The sequence below is a fragment of the Akebia trifoliata genome, chromosome 10, assembly GCF_017979445.1.
Source record: "Akebia trifoliata isolate Shusen 1 chromosome 10, ASM1797944v1, whole genome shotgun sequence".
In the NCBI taxonomy this organism is placed as follows: domain Eukaryota; kingdom Viridiplantae; phylum Streptophyta; class Magnoliopsida; order Ranunculales; family Lardizabalaceae; genus Akebia; species Akebia trifoliata.
Genome location: NC_141384.1, coordinates 27974255 through 27987803, shown reverse-complemented (window position 1 = coordinate 27987803; position 13549 = coordinate 27974255). Strand labels below are relative to the sequence as shown.

At 34.6% G+C, this 13549-nt stretch overlaps 1 protein-coding gene across 1 annotated transcript in view; it reads left to right on the top strand.

The window, feature by feature from the left end:
- Positions 1–12579, top strand: part of LOC147393578 (MADS-box protein SOC1-like) — a 60280-nt gene extending 47701 nt beyond the window's left edge. The window contains exons 4-8 of the mRNA XM_086455232.1: positions 10824–10885; positions 10988–11087; positions 11187–11228; positions 11372–11413; positions 11923–12579. Coding sequence (XP_086311358.1) covers positions 10824–10885; positions 10988–11087; positions 11187–11228; positions 11372–11413; positions 11923–12108 — 432 coding nt within the window. The 3' untranslated portion in view covers positions 12109–12579. The remainder of the gene's footprint in view (positions 1–10823; positions 10886–10987; positions 11088–11186; positions 11229–11371; positions 11414–11922) is intronic.
- Positions 12580–13549: the final 970 nt, after the last annotated feature.

Here is a 13549-nt window from a genome sequence, read left to right as displayed (position 1 = left end):
CCTAGAAAAGTCTCCACGTCAATTCATATATAGGGCATCATTTGTCGGTATAGGGAAATGAAAAAAGAATAAAATTTTGAGGTATTTAAGTACATCAAAGTGGCTCAAAGAAAAAGCTTGTTCATGTATTTGAGCCCATCAAATTGGTATGAGAACTTGTAAACCTTCTCCATTGCTTTCTCAAATTTTTTTTAGTCCCAAAATCCTCGAATCACAAAGGCGAACTATGAAAATTTGTATATTAAAATGAAGGCTTTGCTTGGCTCTCAAGATGCTTGGGAGCTTGTAGAAAAAGTATACTTATAACCATGAACTCCACAATAAGTCATTTTTATCTCAAAATCAAAAGGATTTTCTCATAGAAGAAAGACAAGAAGGATCCCTTCCTCATACATCAAGGTGTCGATGAAGCAACATTTGAAATAATTGTGTTGGCAACAACCTCCAAACAACCATGGGAGTCACTTCAAAATGCATTCAAAAGAATAGAGAACGTAAAGAAGATACATCTCTTAACCTTAGGAGCAGATTTTGAAGCATCATAAATGAAAGATATTTCTTAAGAGTGATGATAGTAGCAAAACAAATAAAATTAGGGGAGAACTGAGAAGGCTGAAGTGATATTTCGCATGATACAAAGATGCTACATTCTTGGGGTCAAAAATATTATTATTATTGTAATCAGTGAAGAATCAAAAGATTTGGCGGTTATGACTCTTAATCAACTTATGGGTTCTATACAAGCCCATGAAGGAAGATTGTGAAGACTGAAAAAGGAGACAAGTACTTTGGGTCATGCATTCCAAAGTAAACTCACATTGCAATAAAAGAAAGAGGAATTAGATGATACAAGAAGGCAAATATGACTTGGTTGTGGACAAGTGGAAGAGTATCGAGAAATGCTTTCAATGAAAGCAAAAGAGGAAAAATCCCTCTCACAAAGGTGAAGAGGACGAGAACAAGTACAATGAAGAGGAAGGTTTTTACGGCCTGACGACTGATCAAGGGTATGCAAAATCTCATATATACAATTTTATAATTACAAGAATATTCAATACAATTCGGAATGTGGATGTTAGCAAGGTTTAAGATATCATTTTGGACGAATTTTGGTCAAGGAAAAAATTGAAACATTCAGAATTTTTTTGATATATTCCAAAATATTTATAAAATCAATATTTTAATGATAAAAAATATTAGAGAATATGTTTTAGGTTATCAAATGACTCTTACAATTACATTTTAATTATAACGCATTTTTCTAGTTTATACGCACTCTACTAGACACTAATATGATGTGAATATACTAAGTCAAATTGCATTAAGGTATGCTTAATATTTCAACTTTCAATAAGCTATCAAATACTCTTAGCCTAATGGATAATGCATGTTATATTAATTTGAAGATCATAGATTTTTTCCTTCTGAATTTCATTTGAAATGATTCCTTAAATTATAACTCTTTGTCTGTCAAAAAACAAATATTTGAAAGGATAGAAATATTTGTTCTGAGATTGCATTGCTTTTTTGCAAAGATTCTTGATATCATTTGAATCTCTCTCTCTCTCTCTCTCTGGAGTTAAATTATCGATTACTGCAGATTAGTGTTGGAATGTTTTGGTTTGTATCAGAATGCTGAAAAAAAAAAAAAAAAACCCAAAATCATATATACTAAAAAAAAAAAGCAACGGAATCTCTATAAGAGAGAGAGACCAACCTATACATTTTGATACAATGTGATACTTTGAAACATAGATATTGGTCCACTAACAATGTTGACGAGCAAGTTGAATTTTGCTAAGAAAACGAAGAAGTGGATTTATCTATTTGGAAAAAGGAAGAAGGCAGAAATAGAGAAAGCATGTGGTATCTTTGATCCTGGTGAAATAATGACATGAGTGAAAGAAAAAAGAATAGATAGAAGTGGTGAGTTATACACTTCATATGCTTTTAAATTTTGTGTAAAGAGCATGGAATTTGGCACCAACTGATGATAGCATATACACCCCAACAAAATGGTGTAGCCACAAGAAAGAATAGGACAATTCTTAGTTTGGTGGGATGCCTGCTTAATATAAAAACAAAAACAAAAATTAAAATATACTTGAGCCCTTATCTTTTGCAATTAATTTAATAAATTGACTCTCTACTTGTTTTATAGCATGTTCATAAAGTCTCATAAATCGATTTCAAATTTAAAAATATTTGGGTGTATGGCTTACGTAGAAGTGTCGATTGAGAGATGGAAAAGACTTGATGGAGGAGAAGAATGCATTTTTATTGGACACAAAACATATGGTGAGCAATCTTTGGGCTATACTAATAAAGGGCAAGAAAAAATTGATAAATTACACAAAGCCTTTTATTATTTGAAACAAGCTCCATTGGCTAGCAGTACCAGAATTGATATAATCTTCCAAGAAAGGGGTTTCGTTAAATGATCTTGTGGGCTTTTTACATAAAGACAAATGAAATGAGAGATATCTTTTGTAGGCATGTAATTAGCCATAGTGACATGGACCAATAGTTAGAGGTAAAATTATACACAAAATGATTATGGATAACTTTAGGAAGTTTCCTATTGAGAGAAAACTACAAGATTATGAGAAAGATTTCCGTGAATATGGGAAGGAAGAAGCCAAGAAAGAAAGGTAAGTTGAGAAGATATAAAGGGCGGTAGTAGCAACAAGGTAAAGGGCTTTTGACTCATTTCCAATCATGTTCTCTCTTATTTTACAAACTTGATTGTCAGGTCTTGAACTGGGAAATCCATCCCAATTCTGCGACTTTTTGCATGATTTAGAGGGAAGATTGGCATCAAGATACAAGTTTGGGAGCCATGTAAGATTTTTTACATACATCTTTTGGTGCCAATCATGGGGCACGAAAGGAAGAGAAGGCAAGAAAGTTTCCAAAAGGTACCATTGCAGATGAATCAATCAAAATAATTTGTAGTGTTTTTGGAATTTATTATGTTGTCCTGGTTTTTAGGCATTTTGTTAATTTCTTTTGTTTTCTTTCTCTACTTTAGTTTTTATACTAACCTTCAATCTGTAACAGTTATATTAGAGCCAAAAAGGAATGGGATAGAGAGAGTGAGAAAAAGAAAAGTTGAGACTTGAAAGTGCCAAACAAAAACTGAAATAAAGAGTGATATAACAACAACTTTATTTTCTATTTCACCTATTTTCTTTTTTGTACATCAACAATAAAGTAGAACGATGGCCTCTGAAAATTTTGTATAACCAGCAATTCCACGTTTTGATGATCACTATGACCATTGGAGCATGCTAATGGAGAACTTCTTGAGGTCTAAGGAGTATAGGTATATTGTTGAAACTGGAATAGTTGAACTAGTAGTAGGTACAACACGAACAGACTAGTAGAAGTTGAAGGATCTCAAAGTAAAGAGTTATCTTTTCCAAGCAATCGATCGTTCGATCTTGGAAATCATTCTTTGCAAGGCACATCCAAACTAATTTGGGATTCGATGAAGAAGAAATACCAAAGATCAGAAAGAGCAAAGAGGCTGTAGCTTCAGGCACTTTGTTCGGAGTTTGAATTGCTTCGAATGAAATCAAGAGAAACGGTTACAAATTATTTTTCCCGAACAATGGCAATAGTCAACAAAATGCAAATCCATGGTGACAAGATGGAGGATGTTACCATCATTGAAAAGATTCTTCAATCCATGACACCAAAATTTAATTTTGTTGTTTGTTTTATCGAGGATCAAAAGATATAGATACACTTTCTATTGATGAATTGCAAAGTTCCTTGTTGTTATATGAACAAAGAATGACAACAGGTGCAACTGAGGAACAAGCTTTGAAGACTCATGGTGACATTTCAACATGGAAAGTATCAAAATAGAGGTTGTGGTAGAAGCCCTGGACGAGGAAGAGGAAGAGGCAAAAGTTCTTACACAGCAGATTCTAAAGGCAGAGGCAAAGGACATGATTACCACCAACACTCATTCACCAATGAACCAAAGTTCGACAAGTCAAACATTGAGTGCTACCGTATTCATAAGTTTGGGCACTACAAATCTGAATGCATTGCAAACTTTCATTCCGACAGAGGAAAGCAATCCAATTTTGCAGAGAAAAAGAAACAAGAAACACTCTTGATGGCATTCCAAGTCAAAAAAAGAAAAGCTTGAACCAAACATATGGTATCTAGACACGAGTTGCAACAATCATGTGTGGTAATAAATCATTTTATTCTCATTTAAATTAATATTTTCGTACTACTGTGATTTATGGTGATCATTCTAAAGTAGTTGTTATGGGAAATGGTGATGTTCAAATTAGGACTAAAGAAGACAATATTGAAACTATATCAAATGTCTTTTATATTCCTAATTTGAAAAGTAATTTGTTGAGTGTGGGATAGTTGCAAGAAAAGGATTATGTGGCTACAATCAAAGGAGGCACTTGTGAAATCTCTGATCCTAAAAGAGGTATAATTGTCTTGTTAAGATGACTCCAAATAGGTTATTTCCACTACGAATTAACGGCGTCCAGTCTTGTTTTAAATCTAATATGGATTATTCAATGTGGCTTTGGCACTTGCGTTATGGCCATTTGAATTTTAGTGGTTTGAAGACCGTTTCTAAGAAACATATTATCCCTCCTTCCTCGAAAATATGTGAAGAGTGTATTGTTGGCAAACAACATCGTGAGCAATTCCCAAAAGACAAGGCATGGATAGCAGATACGCCATTGGAGTTTATCCATTCTGATATATGTGGTCCAATAAACCCAATATCAAATGGAAAAAAGAAATATTTTATTTCTTTTACTGATGATTATTGTTTGAAAACATGGATCTATTTTTTGCAAGAAAAATCTAAAGCTTTCACAGCTTTTAAATGTTTAAAAGCTCTCGTGGATAATGAAATTGGGAAAGCAATTAAAATTCTACAGACAGATCATGATGGAGAATATGTCACAGGAATTTGCAAATTTTTGTGATAAGCATAAAATTAGAAGGCAATTGACAACATCCTATACACCTCAGTAAAATGGTGTATTAGAGAGGAAGAATCGAACAATCCTAAACATGGTGAGAAGTATGTTAGCAACCGATAAAGTTCTGAAGACTTTTTTGCTAGAAGCAATAAATTGTAGTACTCATATTTTGAATCGGAGTCCTACTTTTTCAGTTCAAAATATGACTCTAGAAGAATCTTGGAGTGGACGAATGCCATCTCTTGATCATTTAAATTTTTTTGGTACATTGCATATACACACATTCTAGACTAGAGAGAAAAAAAACTTGATGACAAGGGAGAGAAATGCATTTTTCTTGGTGTTAGTAATCAATCAAAAGCTTATAACCTTTACAATCCTAACACTAAGAAAATTGTTATTAGTCGAGACATTTTTAATGAAAATCAAAGTTGGTCGTAGAACAAAAATGATGTTGGAGAACAAATTCCAGCAAGCTTTGATGAAAAAAATGTTGAGAAAACAAAGCAGCCCTAGCAAACGTAGGTTTCAGTAGCTAATACTCTTCGGAATCATCAAAATGAAGATTATATAGCCTTTGAAATCACACTAGCAACACTAGAATTTGACGAACAAGTTGAAGCATCAATTGATTCACGTTTTCATCGTGTTTTAAAGAGGCCAACATGGAAGTCGGACTATGAAGTGATCGGAATTGACCAATCGAAGGATCCACTTACACATTTTGCTTTGTTTTCAGATTGTAATCCTACTACCTTTGAAGTGGTTGTTAAAGAATCAACGTGGCGGAAGGCTATGGATGCTAAAATTGTGGCCATCGAAATCAACAACACTTGGGAATTGACGGAACTTCCAAAAGGGCAAAAGACCATTGGGGTGAAGTGGGTGTACAAAACAAAATTGAAGGAGAACGGTGAAGTTGAGAAATACAAGGCGCGTTTGGTGGCTAAGGGTTACAAGAAAAAATTTGGCATTGACTACAAAGAGGTTTTTGCACCAGTCGCATGACATGACACGATCAAATTAGTGATTGCACTAGCAGCTCAAAACTCATGGCCTATCTTCCAATTGGACCTGAAATCTGCATTCTTACATGGATATTTGGAAGAACAATCAATCTCCTGGATATGTTATGATTGGAGATGAGCATAAGTTGTATAAATTAAAAAATGCACTATATGGACTCAAACAAGCTCCGAGAGCTTGGTATAGTCGTATAGATGTCTATTTCTCTAAGGGGGCTTTAAGAAATGTCCATATGAACGTACACTTTTTACAAAGATGGGAGATGGAGGAAAAATGCTCATAGTTTGTTTATATGTAGATGATTTAATCTACACAGGTAATGATAGTGCCATGATCAAGAAATTTAAACAATCTATGTTGGTTGAGTTTGAAATGACTGATCTTGGATTAATGCATTATTTTATGGGTATAGAAGTTAAAGAATCTGATGCTGGAATTTTTATTTCACAAAAGAAGTATGTGCAAGAGTTCTTCGACAGGTTTTGAATCAAGAATTGCAATGCTATCACTACACCTACTGAGTGTGGTTTGAAGCTTTTGAAGGATCCTGAAAGAAAGAAGGTGGACAACACTCTTTACAAGCAAATTGTGGGAAGCTTGATGTATTTGTCTACAACAAGACCTAATATAATATATGGAGAACCCAACAGAGATGCATCTTCTAGCTGCCAAGAGAATTTTTCATTATTTGCAAGGTACTGCTGATTTTGGGCTGCTCTACAAGAAAAGAAGAAAGTCAGATTTAATGGGTTTTACAGACAGTGATTATGCTGGTGATCGAGATGACAGGAAAAGCACTTCGAGGTATGTCTTTATCTTGGGTTCAAGGGTTGTTTCATGGTCATCAAAGAAGCAGTCCATTGTCACTTTATCAACCACGGAAGCTGAATTTGTTGCTACAACTTCATGTGCCTAACAAGCTATTTGGTTGAAGAAATTACTTGAAGAGCTGCACTTCAAACAATAGGGAGCAACGACAGTTTACTGTGACAACAATTCAGCGATTAAACTTTCCAAGAGTCTAGTTCTACACGGTAGAAGCAAGCATATTGATGTGAAGGTTCATTTCTTAAGAGATCTCACAAATAATGGAGTAATTGATCTCATCTATTGCAGGAGTGAAGATCAGGTTGCTCATATATTCACTAAATCCCTCAAGATTGTGTCGTTTGTGAAGCTCAGAAAACTACTTGGTGTTTGCACTTCAGACGATTCAGTTTGAAGAGGTGTCTCATTGCTGGTATAGAGTAAACTGAGTGTTTGAAAATATCAGTTTAAGGGAGGGATTGTTGAATCTGCCAAAATAATTTGTAGCGTTTTTAGAAGTTATTGGGTTGTCCTGGTTTTTAGGTATTTTGTTAATTTATTTTGTTTATGCAGATCGTGTGTTAGTGGTCAAAAGTCAGTTCCTATTTTTCAGATTATTAGTTTTTATGTATTGCCTATTTGAAAGGCCATTTAGTTATCGAATAAATATAGCACTATGGAAGTTCTTTCTCCACTTTAGTTTTTATACTAACCTTCAATCTGTAACAATTGCCTCAAAACCAAATAGCAACTTCAAGCAAAAGAGATAAATCCCAATACCAAGGAGATCTTCCAAACATAGATGTAGGAAGAATAAACGAATGTAATATTAATGGTGGAGAAGAAAATATTGAAAAAAGAGCTCATGCCCCTCAAGGAAAATAAGAGTTAGATATTCAAGACATCCTGGGCTATATGCAATATCGTATAGACAGACAAGAAAAGCACTACGGACAAAGAATGAAAGTTTGGTTTGCAGAATGGATCAAGGGCACTAGAGTTTCAAGTTCATGCCCCTCAAGATAAAATGATAGTTCTAGGAAAGGAAGCTCAGGCAGAATCTTAGAAGAGAGGAGCCATACTGCATGATTCTTTGGCCCTACTGAGGATGACTAGGGAGTGACCTCTCCATACCATCAGTTCGTCACTATCTGTTGCAAAGACGATGAAGTAGTGATAGGCCCGATGAAAAAGTAAATAAGAAAAGCAAAATACAAGGAGCGTTGCTAATGCTGTCTTGAGGAGGTTTAAGACTTCTTTCTCAAAGCAGATTACAGGGTGTGAAATCCCCAAGAGCACTTGGATCCCCAAGAACTTCCATCATCCCAAAGTTTAACATGTTTGATGGGACTTCTGACCTCATGGAGCACGTGATGCACTTCAAGCAGCAAAGTTCTTTATGGTTCAGTCCTGGATTTGATAGCCTAATGTGAAAATTGTCGAGTCCCCCTAGCCTTAGTAAGAATTTCACCCTTAGTAAGGGTCCTTGGGCTCACTTCTTGGCATCCAAAAACATGATCCAATGCTTCAAGGTTGTAGAAGATGAAATTCTACGAATTTTGAAAATAAAAATAAAAAGTTATTCGTCCAAAATTGGTTATTTTAGGTTGGAGGCAGTAACAATTTAAGTCCCTGCTCAACATGCGTCAGAAAGAAGGGGGGAGCCCAAAAAGGACTATCCATCCTAATTTAAAGTAGAAGCACTCGAAGTGGAGGAGTTAGAGGGAAAGACGGTTGTGACAGTGTTCCAAAGTGTAGTTCTCTCTGGGATGCCGGTGCACATTTCTTTAGTGAAGAATCCTCATGTGAAATTCAATGATCCCTACATTAGAGTGGAGAAATATATAAAGCTAGAGGAAGTGATGAGAGCTGACTTGGTCAATGGAGTGCAAGTTATCAACTTAGTAAACAACCAGCAGAGATCAGGGAGCAAGTAGGGAGCCTTCGAGAAGTAGGAAACGGCTCAAGGAAAGAAGTATGGGAAGGATACTAAGCATGGTCAAGAGGAAGAGGGCTCTCAGCAGCAAGGTGGTACTCGACCCAAAGGAGTTGGTAAAGGGAGAGGGGCAGGGTCTTCACACCTCTCACAGTAACACTGGAGGAGGTGCCATTGAAGATCGAAGGTGAGCCATTCTTCAGAGGACCAATGGTATCCTATAAAGATAGAGATACAGAACCTTATTGTGCCTACCATGAAATCAAATGCTACCCCACCAATGGATGTTCTGCTATGAAGCATTTTATCCAATATCTAATGGATGAAGGGGGGTTGAGGCAATTTGTGGTAGTGGCGCAATAAGAGGTCTTAGCATAAAGAAGAGGATTAGCGGCAGGGGTGCAACTTGGTCCTGTTCAAAGTGAGAATCAAACCAAATCGATAGCTTTAGATTGGTTTGGTTCAGTTTAGAACAAGTTGCAGTTCAGTTCTGGGCTGAGAAAATGGAGAACCAATCAATTCAATTCAGTTTTCGGTTCAAGGCTTGTATAGAAGCGTTCCAACCCAAGAACCAAACCCTTGTATAAGAAATAAATATATATATATATATATATATATATATATATATATATATATATATATATTAATTTTTTATGAATTATTTTAGGAGTTAAGACATAGATTAATGATTATCCACTAATCTAGTTAGGACATAAATTTCATGACTATTATTTATTTTTCATTAATAATTGTTGTTTCCAAGCACGTTTATGGGATATTGGCAACATATAGAACCGAACCAACCTTAGTTCGGTTTGGTTTTATTGGTATTTCGGTTCTGGTTCTTGTTTAGTGGAACTGACCTATGTCAGTTCAGTTCCAATTTGACCCCAAACTGAAACAAGTTACACCCCTAGTTAGTAGCTCCTGTTTCCCCTCCTGCACACCAACACACACACTAGCTTATGTGATCAATGTTATAGATGGGAGCGAGAGGGAGTCTATGGCCAAGAAGAGCAACAAAAGACATAAGTCTATCATGCCAGAGAAGTCGTTGAGGTGTCTACAGAACCAAGGCCTGTTTACACAGCGGAGTATGCGACAGTTGATCCAAAGACCACCATTGTCTTCTCAAAGAAATATCAACAGATGTTGGTATTCCTACATGAAGAGGCACCTGTCCTAACTCTCATTTAGAAATCATTGAGTTATTATTTCTATTGCAACACAAATGAATGGAAGATTTATCAAATGGATGTGAAATTGACATTCTTGAATGGACATGTTGAAGAGGAAACATATGGTGAACAACCTTTGGGCTATGTTAATAAAGGACAAGATAAAAAAAGGTTGATAAATTAAACATGGTCTTTTATTGTTTGAAACAAGCTCCATGGGTTTGCAATAATAGAATTGATAAATTCTTCCTAGAAAATGGTTTGGCTAAAAGCTCTTATGGGCATACTTTTTACATTAAGACAAATAAAATGGGAGATATCTTGCTTGTTTGCTTGTCTGTGGATGATATGAAACAATAATTCCATTACATCAGGGAATTCCATTATTCCAGTTAAATAATAAGAAACTCCATATGTCAGAAAATTTCCTTTTCTTATGTATATTTAGACTTTCTAAATGAGTAACTCTTAGGATCAACAGGTTGTAGCGGGAACAATATGATTTTGTTTCTTTACAGTTCATTCTATTCATTTTCAAGAACTTCCCATTGAAATAGAAAGTAGTATAAATGTAATAAAATATACATAGATGCACCAGATCATGTTCTCATGAAGATTAAGATAAATATTAGATTATCTTCCATTATATATTTATGTATCAATAGTTTCCAAGTTAGGAGCTGAGATTTAAACTCGCATTCATATCACCTTTTTTTGCAATTTTACATCAATCAATAGGCTTCATTTGGTTTCATTCTTTCTAAATTTTACATCAAATTGATTATATCATCCAATGGTACAATTTCATCAATAACCATGCATGAACCTCTCTCTCTGACTCACTCACACACACACACACACACGTGATCCTGATTTTCTCAAACGATATGCTTCCGTGTGCAGCACCTGAGGTACCAAGCTGGGAACATGGCTAAGAAGATTGAGGTTCTTGAAGCGTCAAAACAGTAAAGACTAGTTTGATACCATTGCACTGATGCTGCTATTTATTATTTTTGTTCTCAATGCCACAGGGTTTTCATTTAATCTTTGAAATTGGGTTCTATTAGGAAGCTTCTTGGAGAAGATTTGGGGTCATGTTCTAGAGATGAATTAACACAGATGGAGTGCCAATTAGAAAAAAGCCTAAGAAACATCAGGGTTAAAAAGGTATGTCGTAAACCTCACATTCTTGAGATTGCAAAAAGTACTCTTAAAAGATACATTAACAGATATTTTTTACTTACTTTGATGCTTCCTTTACCTTAGGCTCAGTTATTTAATGAGAAGATTGAGCAACTAAAACAAAAGGTAAACAGTTTCATATTAAACTAATTATGCCCTAATATTACTTTTGGTAGAGCATTTAGTTTAGAGATTTACTCATGTGATGCTTTGCCCTTATTAGGTTGCCTAACAAATTTTATTTTATTTTTTATTTTGGTTAATTTCAGGAGAAAATCCTTTTGCAGGAAAATGCAGTGTTATGTGAGAAGGTAAAATTCCTCACTTTTTGTCTATCATTTCTGTTACGTCTTCTTATGTTGAGAATTTTTAAGCAGAATTGAACAGAGTCATCATTTTTTTTTTTTTTTTTTGAAAATTACATAAAATGATATTTATACCAAGAAAGAAAATCGATGGACAAGTTGGCCATCAATTGGAATGAACATAAGATTAGCCATCCGACTTACAAACAGAATTCCATCTGATGGAACAAAATTCGTTTATCCAACTTTAATGTTTGTTAAAAGAAAATGTATATAATTTTACAAAAGATGGTATATGAGTTGTGCTAAATATTCAATCATTTTAGTAAAACGCCCAATATTATTTCCATGCATTTATGGATCTATCCAAGGTTATTTTTATAATTGAAAATATTAATTAATATGGATTTCCATAACAAATACTTACCCTCTCTCATTATAATCGTAAAGGCATGTCAAGTTTTTGCAATCTTAGTTTTTAAAGAGATTATGCATTAATGTTGGATGTATTTCAGTGTGGGGTGAGACCTGGAGATAAAACAATGCTACAGCAGATAGAAAGTGTGCCACGCAGACAGAATGCTGACATGGAAATCGAATTTGCGCTGAACAGTGAAGATGGTCAAATTCGGGAGGTGGAGACTGAATTGTTCATCGGATGGCCTGAAAGACATACTTGTTTTCCATCACAGCAAGGTTAATGATCAGCGGTAATCGAGTTTACTCTCAAAAAATTAAAAATTAAAAAAATAACTCCTATTTTAAAAATAAAAATAATTGTATTACATTATGCCATGCAAATATATAAACATTAAATAATGTAATAGTAGCATTGGATGTACAAAGTATGTTTCTTCACTCTACTTTGTAAGCTTGGATGAAGTAAGGTGAGTGGTTGACGAATTGTATCCGATAGAATTGGTGTAGATCTGGAACGGGTCCAAAATAATCAAATTTCGAGAGGTTATTGGATTGGATCCTTGTCAAATGATGGCCGATTACAATACCAATTAGAAGAAATATTGAAGCGGAAGCCCGTAAAAGAGTGGGAGGAAGACCCAAAGGAACGTAGATGGAGACTTGGCTTTGGACAAAGTGGAATGGAGGAACATTTTCGTTTAGGTGACCTCAAATCTTAGGGGAAATGTTGTTGTTATTATAGTAGAATATATATATATATATATATATATATATGGGTAGTGTGTTCAATGGCCAACTTTTTGGCAAAACATTTTTTAAAACATGAGTTAGAAGTTTTGGAATGGGCTGATTTTTGGTGATGATGATCTCCTCACTGTAGAGATCATCTTCACCAAAAATCAGCCCATTCCAAAACTTCTAACTCATGTTTTGAAAAATGTTTTGCCAAAAAGTTTGCCATTGAACGTGAACCTATATATGTATATTATCTGGAACAGATTTCAAAAGAGATGGAATCTCAAATACTCAATCCAGACTGTTCATTGTCATCTTGAATCAGAATTTATTTTGCAACTAATCCGATCAAAACTATTATTGATCCTTAGGTATTCTATATTTCTCTTTTCATCTCAGTCTTGGTTGGATATCACTGAACCTAGAATCCATTGTTGAAGGAATTGATGACTGCTAAGCTTGCTGTCTATTACAAACTAATAATAAAGATAGTTAATGTTGCTTTCTCTCTCTCTCTCTGAGATTTATGCAAGCTTCCTGATTTAAAGTTCAAGTAATAAATTTAAATCAATTTTTATATAGTTTGTAATGTTAGAATGAACTATTTCTTATGGAAAATATTTGGCTTGAGTGGTATGTTAAGGATTCCCAAGAGAGATGTATCCTTAGGAGGTACTGAGCTCAAGGAAATCTGCTTTTTCACTCAAATTCCAACTGTCATGCTGATGGTAGAAAAGTCCATTTTTTTTTAATTTTATAACATTGCCTTAAAAAAAAAAAAAAAAAAAAAAAAACCTGATAATAAAAATTATTATCCATATGAATAAGAAAGTAAAGATGGTTTAAGCTATTGATTGGGCTTGAGTTGGCCCAAACTCTATTTTGTCAATAAGAAGGTGTGATTACTGAACCTTTTATGGACATTATCTCATATTATTATTAAGCTATTGATTGGGCTTGCGTTGGGCCCAAATTTGGAAAGTTACA